The 19484-nt window shown below is 42.4% G+C and overlaps 1 protein-coding gene across 3 annotated transcripts in view; it reads right to left on the bottom strand.

Annotated features, from left to right (window-relative positions):
* CAMK1D (calcium/calmodulin dependent protein kinase ID) overlaps positions 1 to 19484 on the bottom strand; it is a 417212-nt gene that overhangs the window by 314095 nt on the left and 83633 nt on the right. Inside the window, exon 1 of one of the 3 annotated variants that reach the window (XM_060006056.1) lies at positions 18908 to 19195. The exons of the other annotated variants lie outside the window; for them this stretch is intronic. Coding sequence (XP_059862039.1) covers positions 18908 to 19149 — 242 coding nt within the window. The 5' untranslated portion in view covers positions 19150 to 19195. Of the gene's footprint in view, positions 1 to 18907; positions 19196 to 19484 lie in introns of those variants that run through there. 3 annotated transcript variants of the gene reach the window in all.

Genomic DNA, 19484 nt, shown 5'->3' with positions numbered 1-19484 from the left:
AGACCTCATCCCTTTTTATTTTCTCTGCTAGTCCTCTGAATAGCTCATCTTGAAAACCGTAGCTGCCAAGACAGAAGAATTCACTGCTTGAGAAGGAAAAACAATTCCATTATTCCAACTTTCTTTCCTTGAGCCTGAGGAGAACAGTGATCATGACTGGTAAGATTTCTTCAGCGAGAAGTTTATTTCTCCAGTTTAGTTACCACGTGGTACAAAGGAAGTGGGAATGCAGGTGAGATGACCTCAAGGCCCTCACAAGTGGTCCCCACACATCCACCCAGCTCTGAACGTGAACTGCAAGAAATGCCTTTCCCCCTCCAAATGCCCCATCACTGCTCAGTGCGTTCTGTGGACCACGGGGGCAGGGGTGGAGACGAGAGGGGAGAGGGAACAGAAGCAGGCAGCCCCAGTTCGCTTCCCGCTCTAGAGAGGGATGCTAAAAGCGTGAAAGAGGTAATGACTGCTTCTGGAGCTCTTCAGCTAGAAGATGCTCTATAAATACCAATAACCACCCCCTCGAGGGAAAACACGTTTCGTTACAGCGGAGGTAAATGCTGCAGCAGCCTGCAGAAAAGATGGGCTGCATCTCGGAGGGACCTTCTGGCACCCCGAGTGCACTCAGAGTAATCCCCAAGTAGAGTGGGTGACCCACACAGCATCCTGCTTTGACCGGAGAATGGTGCACCCCAGATTGCTGGCATCTCATATGTCTATCCATTTTGACTTGTCCATCCGATGCACACTCGTTAGGCCCCCGCTATCTGCCTGAGGGGCACTATGGCATTGTGGTTAAGTGCCTGGGCTCTGGAGCTGGGCTGCCAGGCAGGAAGCCCGGCTCTGCTCACACACCAGTCGTCTGACCTCAGGCAAGTCACTGAATCTCTGTGCAGTGAGGACATGGGGGTCCTCACTCATCACACGGGGATGATAACAGAAGCCACTTCACAAGGTCATGGTGAGGATTCATCCGGTTCACCCGTGTCCAGGGGTCAGACCTCTGTCTGATACACAGGGAGGGCGAGAGAAGGGACCGCTTCGGAACGTACCTGCCAAATGCAAGGGTCTGTAGTATTTCATTTCTTCCTTGACTATTTTAAATTCGATTATTTTAGCATCAAAATCAAGATGAAAAAGGAAGGAGTTAGCAACTAGAAGTGGACCCAGCACTTAGCCATGTGTGGAAAACACAGAAGCAGAAGATGAGGTCCCTGACTGGGAGCCTCCAGAGCCCCAACAATGAAGGGTATTCAGGTGTTTTAGCTGCCACGTGGCAGCATATAAAGGGCGTGGGGAAAGGAGCATCACCCAGACATTGTTTAGAACTGCCAGCTCACAGCAATCATAAAGCAGACAGGCTTTTGGTCCATGTTATTATCGTCTGAAGTTCTGCATTGGCAAAGCCCTCTCTCAGCTCCTGTGACCATCCCTTCCCTTTGCCTCGTTACCCCCGTGCATGCCAAAATCTCACCTAAAAGAGAAAGAGCCGCCCACCTGAATCTCCCGCCAGGAAGCCCTTAGTCCATCCACCCTGGGCAGTGAGCACTGTCCCTCCACTGCAGGGGACCCAAGGTGCCCTTACCATCAAGCAGAGGGCACACCTGCAGTCGGACAGGCCCAGGTGTGAATCCCTGTCCTGCCGCTTAGCTGAATGGCTCTGAGCAGTGGTTCCCAAAGTGCAGTCCCTGCAGCGGCAGCAGCAGCAGCAGCCCCCAGGAACCCGTTAGAGATGCAACTCCTAATGCTCTATCACAGACCTGCTGAATCAGAAGCTCTGGGCATGGGGCCCAGCAGCCTGGGTTTTAACAAACCATCCGGGAATTCTGATGCCCGCCCAAGTTTGAGAACCACTGGCTTCGAGAAAGTGACAATTTTTTCTGGGTCACAGTTTCCTCACTCAAGAAAGGGGGTTAATAGCACTCACCTCATGAGGCTACCATGTAAGAATTAAAAGAGATAGATGAGAGACTACAATGTAAGAATTAAATGAGATAGATGATAGATGTCAAGCACTGGCTATGGTGCCCCAAACACGGTAGACACTCAATACACTCTACTTATCATTATCATTATTTTATTATTATTACTATCAAAGTCAGTGGAACAGATTCACAAAACAGCAGTAGCTCAGAAACACCTAGAGTAAATAAGATTGGAATCCATGACAGCCCTGCTCTTCAGGGAAGTCGTTTAAAGGACAGTCCAAGGACAGAAGCTAAGGGGAGTTGCCAGATACATCCTACCTTGCCCAAGGTCGTCCGAGGGCCCCTAGGATCCCGGGGTCACTCATACACACTACCTGTGAACCATGGAGATTCCCACTAACTGACTCCTCAAGCATCTTGAGGGCTGGGAATCTCAGAAACCAAAAGCATTCCCCATTTTATTGTTAAAATAAGGATAATATGAGTTTTGAGGCAATGCCACTGGAGAGAAAACTAGAGGTATCTGAGTTCAAATACTGGTATTTAAAATGTATAATGGAATACTAGCAAACAGAATCCAACAGCACATTAAAAGTATCATACACTATGATCAAGTGAGGTTTATCCCAGAAATGCAAGGATCCTTCAATATATGCAAATCAATCAACGTGATACACCATATTAACAAACTGAAGGAGAAAAACCATATGATCATCTCATTAGATGCAGAGAAAGCTTTTGACAAAATTCAACACCCATTTATGATAAAAACCCTGCAGAAAGTAGGCATAGAGAGAACTTTCCTCAACATAATAAAGGCCATATATGACAAATCCACAGCCAACATCATCCTCAATGGTGAAAAACTGAAACCATTTCCACTAAGATCAAGAACAAAACAACGTTGCCCAATAGTGCTCTCACCACTATTATTCAACATAGTTTTGGAAGTTTTAGCCACAGCAATCAGAGAAGAAGAAGAAATAAATGGAATCCAAATCAGAAAAGAGGAAGTAAAGCTGTCATTGTTTGCATATGACATGATACTACACATACAGAATCCTAAAGTTGCTACCAGAAAACTACTAGAGCTAATCAATGAATTTGGTAAAGTAGCAGGATACAAAATTAATCCACAGAAATCTCTTGCATTCCTATACACTAATAGTGAAAAATCTGAAAGTGAAATTAAGAAAACTCTCCCATTTACCATTGCAACAAAAGGAATAAAATATCTAGGAATAAACCTACCTAAGGAGACAAAAGACCTGTATGCAGAAAATTATAAGACACTGATGAAAGAAATTAAAGATGATACAAATAGATGGAGAGATATACCATGTTCTTGGATTGGAAGAATCAACATTGTGAAAATGACTCTACTACCCAAAGCAATCTACAGATTCAATGCAATCTCTATCAAACTACCACTGGCATTCTTCACAGAACTAGAACAAAAAAAATCACAATGTGTATGGAAACACAAAAGACCCCGAATAGCCAAAGCAATCTTGAGAACGAAAAATGGAGCTGGAGGAATCAGGCTCCCTGACTTCAGACTATACTACAAAGCTACAGGAACCAAAACAGTATGGTACTGGCACAAAAACAGAAATATAGATCAATGGAACAGGATAGAAAACTCCGAGATAAACCCACACACATATGGTCACCTTATCTTTGATAAAGGAGGCAAGAATATACAGTGGAAAAAAGACAGCGTCTTCAATAAGTGGTGCTGGGAAAACTGGACAGCTACATGTAAAAGAATGAAGTTAGAACACTCCCTAACACCATACACAAAAATAAACTCATAATGAATTAAAGACTTAAATGTAAGGCCAGACACTATAAAACTATTAGAAGAAAACATAGGCAGAACACTGTTTGACACAGCAAGATCCTTTTTGACCCACCTCCTAGAGTAATGGAAATAAAAACAAAAATAAACAAATGGGACCTAATGAAACTTCAAAGCTTTTGCACAGCAAAGGAAACCATAAACAAGACGAAAAGACAACCCTCAGAATGGCAGAAATTATTTGCAAATGAAGCAACTGACAAAGGATTAATCTCCAAAATTTACAAGCAACTCATGCAGCTCAATATCAAAAAAACAAACAACCCGATCCAAAAATGGGCAGAAGACCTAAACAGACATTTCTCCAAAGAAGATATACAGATTGCCAACAAACACATGAAAGGGTGCTCAACATCACTAATCATTAGAGAAATGCAAATCAAAACTACAGTGAAGTATCACCTCACACCAGTCAGAATGGCCATCATCAAAAAATCTACAAACAATAAATGCTGGAGAGGGTGTGGAGAAAAGGGAACCCTCCTGCACTGTTTGTGGGAATGTAAATTGACACAGACACTATGGAGAAAAGTATGGAGGTTCCTTAAAAAACTAAAAATAGAGCTATCATATGACTCAGCAATCCCACAACTGGGCATATACCCTAAGGAAACCATAATTCAAAAAGAGTCATGTACCAAAATGTTCATTGCAGCTCTATTAACAATAGCCAGGACATGGAAGCAACCTAAATGTCCATCAACAGATGAATGGATAAAGAAGATGTGGCACACATATACAATGGAATATTACTCAGCCATGAAAAGGAATGAAACGGAGTTATTTGTAGTGAGATGGATAGACCTAGAGACTGTCATACAGAGTGAAGTAAGTCAGAAAGAGAAAAACAAATACCGTATGCTAACACATATAAATGGAATCTAAAAAAAAAAAAAAGAATGAAAAAAAATGGTCAGAAGAACCTAGACGCAAGATGGGAATAAAGATGCAAACCTACTAGAGGATGGACTTGAGGATACGGGGAGGGGGAAGGGTAAACTGGGACAAAGTGAGAGAGTGGCATGGACATATATACACTACCAAATGTAAAACAGATAGCTAATGGGAAACAGCCGCATAGCACAGGGAGATCAGCTCGGTGCTTTGTGACCACCTGGAGGGGTAGGATAGGGAGGGTGGGAGGGAGGGAGATGCAAGCGGGAAGAGATATGGGGACACATGTATATGTATAGCTGATTAGCTTTGTTGTAGGGCAGAAGCTAGCACACCATTGTGGAGTGATTATACTCCAATAAAGATGTTAAAAAAATAAAATAAAATAAAGATGGTTTCAAAAAAAACCAACAACCTCCCCTGTAGATCTTAAACAATTCCTGGTAGATGTGTGGGGCAGCACAGGCAGATTTTGTATAAAAGATTATATATACCATCTTCTATAAAAGAGTATACCTTGTATAAAAAGTATAAAAGAGAACCTGTAAAAATGATATATTAAGAACTGAGGTGTCTCCCTTTGTGTTCTGTTGATTTTTTGTATTGACATGCTTTGATTCCTTTCTATTTATTTTTGTGTAAATTCTAGAGGTATTTTTGTTTTGTGGTTACCTTGGGACTTACATATCTTATAACAGTCTAACTTAAGTTGTTAACTTAAGTTCGATCACATACAAAAAGGCTACATTTTAACTTCTCTCCCACTTTAAGTTACTGTTGTCACAACTTACTTTCGTTCCTAATATTTGTCTTTAAACATATTTTAGTCATAGCTATTTTAAATAATTTCCTCTTTTAACTTATATATTTGAATTAAAATAGATTTACCTACACCAAAAATAATAATAATAATAAAATAAAATGTATAATGGAAGTCCTTAGAACATGTTCTGAATTGCTGAAGGGTATTTTCAGTAAGGAACGGTGAGAAGAAGAATCATGTCCAAACTGACAGTGTCTGGAATCCAAGAGCTAAGGAGAGAACAAGCTGGAAGAATTTCATCTTGGATTAAACACCACCATTACCTGAAACAACTCTGGCAGAGGTCACAAGGGCCTCCTAACAGCCACATGCAGTGGACACTGGTCAGCCACTGTCCCCTCTGGAATCTAACAGTTGATGGCTTCCATCCCCCTCAATCTCCTCCCTTTGATCTCCAACACACCACCTGTCCTAGTTCTCCTATCCTCACCCTTACCTCCCTCTTCCTCCTCCTCTGGGGCTCCTCCCCCCATCCACACAGCTGCCATACCTCCCACTTCTCTTCCAGCCAACCCACTGAAATCCCATTCTTCCTGCTCTGGAGTTTGTGTTGTGCACATGAAAATAATGGAATGAAAAACCCCTAGGTCAGGCACCATCTCTTCATCTTGGTCTATCATCTACTCTGTCCCCTAATATGGATACAGAGGTGAACAAAGAAGAGGCTGGTCTGTCTTTGGTCTCCTCTTCTTGTGCCTTTTTTTTCTTTCTGGCGATCTCATCCCCCTGGGCATTTGGATGACCTACCTCACAGCTACCTCCAGCCCCAGATTAATCCTGAGCCCTGGAACTTCACACCCCACCACTACTTCCCTCCACCTGGATGTTCCACCAGCATCTTGAGATCAGGATATCTGTAAGTGAACCCATTACCCTTCTCATAACATCCATTATGACTCACCCCAAGTTCAAGTTCAGAGTTGGGTACACAAATTCAGGTGGGAAAACTTATGACACTGAATATCAATTTACTCTCCTAGTTTCATCTGTCACCTTTGAAACAAACCGAGACGATATTAACCTTCACAACAGATGTGACCAAAATAAAAAATCCTGACACGATAAGAGAAACATCTATAAAGAAATATAACCATCCTCTTTGAATAGGACTCTAAATTCACATTAATTATACTGTATCTTTATTTCATTTTCTAGTTCCATTAGACAGTTGTGAAGTAATTATCCCCACCTTGCAGAGCATTCACAGATCCATGGAGTTTCTTCTCCTAGTTTGGAGAAGCCCGAAGTAGATGTACTATCTGTCATCTCTCAATACCCTCCCCATTTGCCAGTCCTTCTAGGTAGTAGGGCCATGCGGTCACCCAAGCTAGAAATATAGGACTCCCTCTAGACTCTCCTCTCTTCCTCATGCCCCACCATGAAGTGCAGACTCGTGAAGGCCCCTATTTCTACTTCCTAGACTGTGCTCAAATAAGCACTGCTCTCCTTGCTCCTCCTCCCACCCCCCATCTCTGCCAGCACTTCCACAGCTCAGGGAGCAGTCATCTCCTGCTTGGAACTTGTCAGTAAGTGCTTCCTGTCTCATGTCCACTATGCTTCCTATTTCATAAAAGTGAGGAGGAGAATCCATTCTAAAACATGCTCCTCCTGAAATCTGCAGCTAACGTTAAGTATGATTCAACATGGTAGGAAAGGAAGGAAAAGAAGGAGACAGTTTTCATGCCCATAAACACAACTATACCATAGTTCCCAAACCCAGAGCTAGGAGGGGTTAAAACTTTATGGAAGACCCAAAAGAACTGAAAGCAGAGAACTGAACAGATATTTGATATATATTCATAGCAACATGATTCACATTAGCCAAAAGATGCAAGCAACCGTACCCATGGATGGATGAACGGATAAACAAAATGTGGTCTGTCCACCTAGAGATTATCATATTGAGTGAAGTAAGTCAGACAGAAAGACAAATACCATATGATATCACGTATGTGTAGAATCTAAAATATGACACAAATGAACTTATCTATGAAACAGAAACAGACTCACAGACATAGAAAACAGACTTGTGGTTGCCAAAGGGGACGGGTGTGGGGGAAGGGATGTACTGGGAGTTTGAGGTTAGCAGATGTAAACTATTATATATAGAATGGATAAACAACAAGGTCCTGATGTATAGCACAGGGAACTATATTCAATATCCTGTGATAAACCATTATGGAAAAGAATATGAAAAAAATGTATATATATGTATAACTGAATCACTTTGCTGTACAGCAGAAATTAACACAATATTGTAAGTCAAATACACTTCAATAAAATAATTTTTAAAATGTGGTCTATCCATATGGTGAAATATTATTCAGCCTTGAAAAGGAACGAAATTCTGTCACATGCTACAACATGGGTGAACCCTGAGGACATTATAAGTGAAATAAACTAGACACAACGAGACAAATATATGATTCCACCTGGGTGAGATACCTACAGTAGTCAAATTCACAGAGACAGAAAGCACAACAGTGGTTGCCAGGGGCTGGAGGGTTGGGGGGAAATGGGAAGTTGTTGAACGGGGTGTACAGTTTGTTTCAGAAGATAAAAAGAATTCTGGAGATGGATGGTGGTGATGGTGGTACAACAATGTGAATGTACTTAATACCAATGAACTGTATACTTAAAAGTTGCTAAAACGGTAAAGTTTATGTTATATATATATTAAAAATGTATATATATATAAAACTTTATACATATGTAAAGTTTATTTTATAAATATATATAACTTCGAAAAAATGATTTAATAAAAAAACAACCATCACGGACGAGGTACCAGTTAGGGTCACTGTCAAAGAGCAGCTGCTTCCCCTGTCTTCCAGCAATTCCCTAAAGAAATCGCTGTACCCAAAGGTACTGTCAGCAAAACTGCCAGCCTCCCATCCAACCCAGAGATGGAAGGAAGGTCCAAAGAGACTTAAGAAAAGCATCTAATAAAAGCAAAATTTCTTTTATTATATAGCAGAATACTTTAAATCCTATCAGCATCTTTCTCATTTAAGTCAAACATTAAGTTCCATTAGCATATAGGGTAAGTTTTGTTATAAACGAATGTTGGTTTAAAACATAGGTTCCAGAATTGCCTTTTCAGTATATATAATTCTGAGAAAGTGATTCTAAAAAGGTTGTTCCACCAGATTCCCCCACAAAAATTGCAGGGACTTCTAAGCAGCCTTCCAGAATCAAGTCTCCATCTGTCTCCAAAGAGAAAGAATTATCTACACAAACCTCAGGTCCTTTCCCCCATGACTTGACACCTTTCCACGGCCCCTCGGGGCCAGCACGGTAACGTCCAGCTCTGGAGTATGAGAGGCAGCAAGCTGAGCTGTTAGAGAATGACTTCTGGGCTATCTGGTCACCCAGAGTTGACTCCTGACTTGAATCCCAGTTCTACCCTCTGCTGTCTGAAAGACTTCCTGTAAATCTCAGGCTCTCCAGCCTCACTTTATTTATCTGTAAACTGGAGACGATAAATAGTTCCTTCCTCTTAGAGTTGCCATGAGGATTAAATGAATTAATAGCTATAAAATGCTCAGTGTTGTACACATAATAAGGATCATGTAAGTGTTAGCTATTGTTATCATTTTGACATACAAGAATCTCCATGATGTGGCCACAGCCTCTTTTTCCAAGTGCAATTTCTGCCCTTGATTCCTGCACGGATCACCCTGCTACCTGATCTTCACCAACACATCACACCGTTTACGCCTCCAGCTTCACATGTGCTGTTCCTTCTGCCCGCACGCCCTTCTCCCTCTGCCCCTCGTTGACCTGGCAAACTCCTGAAGGGGTGTCAGTTCACCGTGGGTGGCTTTCCTGGCTCCTGGACAGACTTATGCCCACTTTCCTTTGGGTTTCTGATGGCCCTTGCCCACCATCAAAGCAATCCCCACCTTGGACACGTGTCTGCTCACCTGGCTCCCTAGGTGAGGGGCAGAGGGAGAGGCTGTGCTACTGATCCCTACACACGCGGCCTCAAGCAGAGGGCCTGGCACATAGAAGACATCCAATCAAATATGAATGAATGAATGCTGAGCAAAGAAAGAACGAGACTAATACTGGGAATGAAAGAAGAGGAAAGAATGAGACAGGCTGGACCCAGGACACATTTCACGTGGTCACCTGATAGGCAAAGCCAGCCCCGCACTGAAAACTGGGTTCACCATCTTGAATGAGATGCTTTTCCAGCTAGAAGTCAACATCGGGACGAGTGAGCTCAGGCCCCAAAGTCAACATGAAAGAGAATCAAAAGAAAGTTGCCCCATTTGTACCCAGGCGTAGGGAGGCAGACCAGGGCTGGTGCCCACTCTCCAAGAGGAGCAAGCCTGCTCCCACCGCCGTCAGGGAGCACGCGCACAGGCAGGGAAGCAGGATCAATACGCAGCCGCTCTACCTCCGGCTTCTGATCTACACGGGCCAACGGGGAAGGAGAACTAAAAATAAACGTGCAGGAAACAGACACAGGGTGAAAGAAGAAAGGGAGCAAGAGAAGAAAATGAGAGGGCACTAATGGTACTCTGACTGCAAGAGGGAGGGTCAACCCCAGCCCCTCCACACACACACACACACACACACACACACACACACACACACACACACTCGCACATACATCACACACACCACACACATATACATACACACACATACACACACGTGCATACACACCACACACTCGTACATACATACACACATACGTGCACACACATACACTACACACATACTCGTACATACATCACACCACATGCATGCACATACATACACACGTGCATACACACACACCACACACATACATACACCACACACTCGTACACACATCACACCACATACATACACACACATACACACATGCATACACACCACACACACCACATATACACACATGCATAAACACACACCACACACATACTCATACATACACCCACCCCACATACATATACATATACACATATGGGGGCCCTGTTTAGTACAGAGGCGGCAGTGCACTGGGCCATGACGCTCACTTCAAACCAAGACTGGGTTTCTTGGGATTCAAAAGGCATATATAGTATTTTAGGGGAGATTTATATGAGGACGCCCAGATATTTCATTTAATGAGAAAGGGAAGAAACAACATACAATATGAAAGTAATTGTGTTAACTATTTATGCATAGAAAAAGCCTGGAAAATACCTTAAAAATTTAACAGTGGTTATTTTTGAGTGGCAGGATTAGAGCTGATTTTTACATTCTTCTTCATGTCTTTATATATTATACAAAATATGGGGAGCACTTTCCTTAATTGACAAAACCAAGCTTAGACATACTATACAGAAAGCCAAGGTTTTCAAAGCATCAGAGAAAACCATTATGAAATCTGGGAGGCAAACACTGCCATCGAGGCTAGTTGTGTTTCTGGAATAATGGGCATTTTGACACAATCTGAAAAACCTAACGATCTGGTTGCTTACTAATATGTGAACATTTGGAACCACTGAGACATATCTTTGAATACAAAGGAAAATCTAAAGCAATCAAGCAGGAATTCACCATCCTTTTTCTGATTTTCATCCATTTACTTAAATATCAGAATATGCCCGTAAGAAAATGTTCAATACTTAAGAAGAAGAACCTAATAAACCAAAAAAAGTGAGGACAGAGAAAAAAATCTGCCAGGAATAACAAAGTTCAGCGAGAACTGATTATGTCAAGGCTTCAAAGAATAATTTAACACGCGCACTTTCCAAATCCCTTGAAAGGGTCACTTCAATGAAATTGTTCCCCAAGTAAAATACAACATTAGTTTCTCCAGAAGCTGCAAATTTGGAAACCAGATTCTTAAAAACGTACTAAATGATATTATACTATATTTTCAAAAGCATATTATTATATTAGCTTTTCCTGGGGAAAAAAGTTCTCAGCGTTCCCACATAGTAAGCTGTTGTTTACGCAGTTATTTAAGAAGTAGTAATTCCTGTGAAAGGCGTGTCTTTTATTTTCCAAATCTATAGCAGAGGATGGCAAATCAAATAAGGGAATATTATACAAATGTCGCCTCCCTTAATTACTGCAGGCTGTCCACACACCCCAGAGGGAAAGCCTGCCTTAGAGGCAAGAGTTAATTCCATGACTTAGTTACTTGGACAGTCCGAAATGCAGACATTTACAGGTCTACATATGCAAAGGATGGGGGAGGGTGGAACCTCGATCTTCTAACCTAGAACACTGAATTTAATTCTGGAGTATAAAAATGCTGAGAGTTTTTTTCTCTCCCTAAATAGAAACAAGACCACCTTCTCACTTCAGAGAAGCCCCCTTAAGCTCAGGGGGGCCATGACATCCAGGGTCCCAGGAACAGAGCCAGCTCTTTGCCCTACACTACACCACTACCCTCCTCTTCTCTTCCCGTTTCCTCTGTGTCAGGGGAGCTACAGGTCTCCCTCTGTGGAGATGCTGACTTCATTTCCATTAGCCTTAATGATCCACCTTTCGGGGGCAGGATGCTGTGTGGGCTGCTGAGGGCAGATGAGACTTGGGAAGAGACTGCTAAGTAATGCCTAAAAAGAGGCGCTACCAGCCCTCCAATACCTAATTATTTGCTTGCCTGAATTCAATAAGAAAAACAACCCCATGAAAGGAAAGGATGACAAAGACAGAGGCTCACTCTTCTCAAACCTTCAGGAAACTCTGGTTCCAAAGGGGGAGGGTGTGGTCTGGGATTTGGGTGCAGACCAGACTTGGAGCTCCCGTACCATCACACATGATCCTGCCACGTGGACTGGAGGCTGGATGGAAAGGGGGGTCCGGGTGGCAGGGGTGCCCACCAGGGGGACAGCTCATCCCTGGACAATGCTCCCTCCTTGCCTTTGGGCTGCCAGACAGACTTTTTCTGTTCTCAAGTCCTACACACGCCCTGGGAAAACCTCTCCTCATCGACTGGGGACTCCCCCAGCCCAGTCATCCTACCCTCAGCTGTCCTCCACATCTGGGAACCAGCCTCATCCCAACAGCTGTCTACAAAGTCTGGTTCCATCTTTGCCACGGTAGCCCACAGCCTGGCTTTTATTCTCCCCAATCATACGTCGCCACTTTAAAATCACTTGAAAAAAACACATTTGAATAAAATCAGCAGACCATCCGAATGACACGGATGTACTGTCAGCATGTCAGCATCCTGGTTGTGATATTGGGCTACAGTGTTGTACGATGTTGCCATTGGGGAAACTGGACAAAGGATACACGAGCTTTCTACATATTATTCCTATAATATATTACATATGTATTATTCCTGTATTCATGTAAATCGACAATTACCTCAATTAAAATGTCCATTAAAGTAAACCCAAAGAACGTATTTTATAAGCTTCATGTGAATAGAGACCAACCAAGAGGTCATCCTACATGAGGATCAAGATGGTCATACAAACTGAGCCTGGCTGCTGTCCAGACTTCTGTCATTCAGCAAATACATATGTCAGCCCTCAGTGTGCCGGTTACTATGCCAGGTACTATGACAGCTGCCACACCTGATGTTCTCAGAAAATGAATAGCGATGAGAGAAAAATCACTGAGGAAGGCCTTGTGTGCCTGACAATTTCAATTTTTTAACGGGGGCGAAAATATTTAGACACCCATGAAATAACCACCCTATTTACGACTGGACATTGCTCCAGTAACAATTCATCATCTCCCACAGTTCCAGCTGTCCAGAAAACATGAGGGTGGATTCCCCACCACCAGCTCTGACTACTGACTACACGCTTAACCATGGCAGCATTCTTCATCCTTCTGCTCTTCACCTATTTAGAAGCAAGTTTCTCAAGGGACTGCGAGAGAGAACCTGGTACTTGGTTTGCTTCAAAATGAGTTCTCAAAGTCCTAACCAAAAATAAATTCAAAATGGATTAAAGACCTAAATGTAAGGCCAGACACTATCAAACTCTTAGAGGAAAACGGAGGCAGAACACTCTATGACATAAATCACAGCAAGATCCTTTCTGACCCACCTCCTAGAGAAATGGAAATAAAAACAAAAATAAACAAATGGGACCTAATGAAACTTCAAAGCTTTTGCACAGCAAAGGAAACCATAAACAAGACGAAAAGACAACCCTCAGAATGGGAGAAAATATTTGCAAATGAAGCAACTGACAAAGGATTAATCTCCACAATTTACAAGCAGCTCATGCAGCTCAATATCAAAAAAACAAACAACCCAATCCAAAAATGGGCAGAAGACCTAAATAGACATTTCTCCAAAGAAGATATACAGATTGCCAACAAACACATGAAAGGATGCTCAACATCACTAATCATTAGAGAAATGCAAATCAAAACCACAATGAGATATCATCTCACACCAGTCAGAATGGCCATCATCAAATAATCTACAGACAATAAATGCTAGAGAGGGTGTGGAGAAAAGGGAACCCTCTTGCACTGTTCGTGGGAATATAAATTGATACAGCCACTATGGAGAACAGTATGGAGGTTCCTTAAAAAACTAAAAATAGAACTACCATATGACCCAGCAATCCCACTACTGGGCATACACCCAGAGAAAACCATAATTCAAAAGGAGTCATGTACCACCATGTTCACTGCAGCTCTATTTACTATCGCCAGGACATGGAAGCAACCTAAGTGTCCCTCGACCGATGAATGGATAAAGAAGCTGTGGCACATATATACAATGGAATATTACTCAGCCATAAAAAGAAACAAAATGAGTTATTCGTAGTGAGGTGGATGGACCTAGAGTCTGTCATACAGAGTGAAGTAAGTCAGAAAGAGAAAAACAAATACTGTATGCTAATGCATATATATAGAATCTAAAAAAAAAAAAAAAAAGGTTCTGATGAACCTAGTGGCAGGACAGGAATAAAGACGAAGATGTAGAGAACGGACTTGAGGACACGGCAGGAGGGGGAAGGTAAGCTGGGACGAAGCAAGAGAGTAGCATCGACATATATACACTACCAAATGTAAAACAGATAGCTAGTGGGAAGCAGCTGCATAGCACAGGGAGATCAGCTCGGTGCTTTGTGACCACCTAGAGGAGTGGGATAGGGAGGGTGGGAGGGAGGTGCAAGAGGGAGGGGATATGGGGATATATGTATATATATAGCTGATTCATTTTGTTATACAGCAGAAACTAACACAACATTGTGAAGCAATTATACTCCAATAAACACGTAAAAAAAACCCCAAACAACAACTATTAGGTATAAAATATGCTACAAGGATATACTGTACAACATGGAGAATATAGCCAGTATTTTATAATAACTGTAAATGGAGTATAACCTTTTAAAATTGTGAATCACTATACTGTACACTGTAATTCATATAATATTATACATCAACTCTACTTCAATTTAAAAATAAAAATAATTTCACCTTTAAAATAAAAAAACGCTGTGTACCTTTTAACCAGAAAGTTCTGGAGATCTTCAACAAACAGGCCATGCATGACAGGCCATGACAACCCTCGTTTAACATGCTGCTTTGTTTGGTAACTCTTATTTATCCAGACTACATGTAGCTCTCAACTAGTTTAAACAGCTACCATGGTGACTTTCCCATAACTCACAAGGACCAAAGGCACAGTCCCAGGGAACAGACTCTTCCCAAGGGATGGAGGTTTCAAGGACCGACAATCTTCCTTGGCATATTTATTGCTGCTTGTAACATATCAAAGTATTTTTAATCCATGATCTCATTTGCTTCTTATGATACGTATCAATACTTTTACTTGATGAAACTGAAACTAACTCTCTCAAATATTTATCAATTCTTGCTTACTCAGGAATTGACGATTCAACGTAATTTTAGCCTTTTTCTGGCCTTCTCCTAGCTTTTGGGACATTTTACCCCATTTCTACCAGGGAGCAGGCAATAGTTTAGGAGAGAGAGAATGGGTCTTCAGTCTGGGAGGTGAAGTTACAGTTCAGCTCCATAATTCAGCGGTGACCTTGCGTTTAGCTTCCCTGAACCTCAGTCTCTTCATCTGTAACATGGGGGTTAACATCCACACTGCAGGGCTGAAGGGAGATTCAATGTGACAACGTGAATAGTCTAGATAGTGGTTGCTCAAAATGTTACCCCTTGTGTCAAAAGTTGTTTTTTGAAGTAAGATTCATTCAACAGAAATAAGAAACTAACAACCAATGTGAAATTTTAGGGTTATCAGAGAATTTTAATTATCTGCATAAATTGCTGGGTAATTGAGAATCGGCCATAATAAGTGGCTGCCTCAGAAATGCCCAGATGAGCAAGAGGATTTCTTTTTTCCTTTCGTTTATCTGAGCTGGTAAAGAAATGCCGCCCTGTTATCTTATCCTTCAATCCGAGATGCCCCATTAAAGTTCTGCATATAACGAAAATCCACAGAATTCTAAGTACTTTACAGGTGTGTCCTCGTCGGATTTCCACATTATGGCTGTGTACACAAATGCAGGGTGTAGGAATGATTATTATTCCCTGCCGATGCCCAGAATGACTGGGAAACAAGTGTGTGCTTAGCCTCTGGCTGAAGAGAATTGCATTATGAACTATCTCTAAGTGGCCAAATTTCAAAGAATATGAAATATGATGGACTTCCCTGGTGGCGCAGTGGTTAAGAATCCGCCTGCCAATGCAGGGGACACGGGTTCGATCCCTGGTCTGGGAAGATCCCACATGCCACGGAGCAACTAAGCCCATGCGCCACAACTGCTAAGCCTGCGCTCTAGAGCCCGCGAGCCACAACTACCGAGCCCACGTTCTGCAACTACTGCAGCCCGCACGCCTAGAGCCCGTGCTCTGCAACAAAAGAAGCCACCACAATGAGAAACCCGCGCACCCAACTAGAGAAAACCCCTCCGCAGCAACGAAGACCCAATGCAGCCAAAAATAAATAAAATTAAAAAGAAAAAAAGACATATGACAAAACGCACTTGGAGTGAATATACTGACCACTCCTTTCTGCCTTGTCTGACATTAGCCATTAACACTAAACCTCTCAAATTATAGTATGGGTGCCAGGGGGGTGGGTGAGCCGCAAGATTACAATGACACATCTTCCTGATGCACCAGTGTCCTCAAGGAGAGTCCGTGAACCATCCAGAGATGCCTGAGTTCTTGTGTTTACTACTCTCTACACTGGAGAGTCCTCGGGGGAAAGGCTGAAGAGCACTTCTGAGGGTGAAGGAAAATGCCAATTTATGGAGCACCCATCTGCTAAGGCCTGTGCCAGGTGTCTGCACACCATCACTTTGGTTAATTTCTTACTTAGTCATTCAACAATCATGGGAAGAAGAGGGAAGAACAGTCACAGACTTATTACTGTTTTGAGATACATTTTAACTGGGTTTTCAGAACCCAGCTCAGCATTTATATCACATCTTTGAGTCTCAGGCCCTAGGTGAGAAAAAAGCACCAGGAACTTGGTAGTGAAAACACACCAGCGGCAACCGCAGACATGAGAAAATTGGTTGACACAGATACAGATGTGCTGGAGGGGTATGAATTCTCGTGGTTTACTTAAAAAGGTCAACTTTTGAATATAAACAAATGATCAAATTTACTAACAAACACTCATAAACACCAATACATGATACATTTATAAATATATATACATACTTTTTTAACTCTTAGAGTTTAATTTCATTCCCTAACCCAGCTAGTCAGGAAATAAGTTTGCTCCCAACACGAATTCCAGCCACTGTCTGCTCGACGGAATGTTGCCAGAGATGCACCTTCTCTAGCATAATGCTCCTTTCTTCTTCCCAGTCCACTCAGAATGGTCCTGTCCATGCTACTGTTAAGTGCTGTCCTCTGAATTATTCTCATCAACACGATAAGACCCTCTTACCTTAACTGGTTAAAAATAAAAGCTTCCTGAATCAAATCAGTCCACTGAGCCTGTTTCGTCTGTCCTTGGATCCTTCTCCTTTCTAATAACACATAGGACAAAGAAATCTCAGTGAGTGAGCGCCAATGAAATATACAAACGTCAACTCTATTTTTGTTGTCCTTGTTCCTACTGTCATTTTACACCCATCGTGCCCGGCTGCCCTGAGACGCTCACAAATATGGTCAAATGCTTATCAGCAGTTAAAAAAAAACTCTTAACAGGCCAGAAATACAAACTGAACATTCAGGAAAACATGCCCATAAAAGAATCATTTATTTTTCATGAAATTAACAGAACTGGGGTTTTGGCAAACCCCTAAAACCACTGTGAACACACACACGTCTTCTTTCGTTGACTCACACAGGAGCTAAGGCCCTTGCTGTGTGCAGAAGATGCAAGAGGTGTTGGATGGGAACATTCAGGGTAAGTGGATAGCAGAGCATAGCGTCTACTGTGTACTTAGGAGACAGAGATGCTCCCAGGAGAACAGTCTTCAGGTTCTGTGACAAGCAACAAACTTCTGGCTCCAAAGATGTTTTGGCAAAACAACACCGTCTCCACCCGGGGCTGCTCATCTGCTATTAGGACCATGTATCGACTACCATCATAGGGGAAGAATGCCTAAAGCTAATTGTGAAAGATTTCCACTGCTTCGGGTTACGTTTACTTTAAAGACGTCTCTCGCTGAACTGCTGCCCCAAAGAGCAAAAGGCAGAGAATCAGCCCACCTTTGCTGAATTTCCCCATTGCCCTATCTCACCTTTGCATCCTTGTCTTTCTTATTTCCTCTTTGGAAGCTGAATTCAGTAGTCACAGATGTAGAAAACAAACCTATGGTTAACCAAGGGGGAGAGGGAGGAGGAGGGATAAATTGGGAGATGGCGATTGACATATCCACACTACTATATATAGAATAGATACCTAATAAGAACCTACTGTATAGTACAGGGGACTCTACTCAATACTCTGTAATGACCTATATGGGAAAAGATCTAAAAAAGAGTGGATGTATGTATTATACGTGTAACTGATTCACTTTGCTGTACACCTGAAACTAACACAGCATTGTAAATCAACTATACTCCAATAAAAATTTAAACAAACAAACAAACAAAACCTTGTTAAATGGGTGAAACCTCTTCTCCAGGCCAAGGGATTGAAAACCAGAGGAGAAGCCAAATCATATAGATAACATTATCCCCACTACAGCCCCACTGCTGTGAAAACAAACCAGAACGGTCAAATCAACTTTTTATTTATTCCACTAACTTCGAGTCTCCTGCCAACACAGCAGTAGACTGGGGTACAGTGACTGCTCTAATGTGTTTATGTTTGAAACTTAAGTGATACTGACCTTACGGTAAAATGAAATCCTGACTGCTATAGCAAAAGACTAAAAGTGAGAATTGACCCCACTGTATTACCCCATCTGTAAGAATATTGTTCACAAAGGCACCACAAAGACGCAGGGATGTAGATCAGCAATGACCCTCCCTTCTGACCTCCACACGGACCCCTTTTACCTCCTTCCCTGGACCCCAGCAGTAGCAGGCTTCTCTCCCTCGCTCATCACCTGCTTGTTGTCTGCCTGCTCCTTCAACAACGCCAGCCTTATGAAAGCCTGGACCGTAAGGCGCCTGCTGACAGCGCCTAAAATAGCGCCTGGCACGTCGGATTGGCAGATTGGCTCAACAAGCACTGAATGCACTGCCTTAGCTTCTGAGAAATGAAACGGAGCCCATGGCCTCATCTTTTCATGATGCATTCAACCAGCTTCACGCCACCTACTCTTGGTCTGGTTCAGTGTCAAAGGGCAATGCCCAGGCAGATTCACTTCCGCTGGTTGGTTGTTTTCTACATCATTCAAAAAGTCAACACGATATAAAAAGATACGCGCAGGAGCTGTTCCTGTATCTATTCCCGATCGCTCCGTTCCCCTCTGCCTGCTCCAGATACACATTTGTATTAGTTTCCTGTTTATCCACCCAGCATTTCTTTATGCAAATATTAGCAAATTCACCTCTGTATGTTCACAACCCAATCTTTCTTACATAAAGTTACCACACTGTCTACACTACTTTCCACCTGCTTCTTGTACTT

The sequence above is a fragment of the Delphinus delphis genome, chromosome 2 (genome assembly GCF_949987515.2).
Source record: "Delphinus delphis chromosome 2, mDelDel1.2, whole genome shotgun sequence".
Classification (NCBI taxonomy): Eukaryota; Metazoa; Chordata; class Mammalia; order Artiodactyla; family Delphinidae; genus Delphinus; species Delphinus delphis.
The sequence above is the reverse complement of the archived record's forward strand: the minus strand, read 5'-3'. Positions and strand labels throughout refer to the sequence as shown.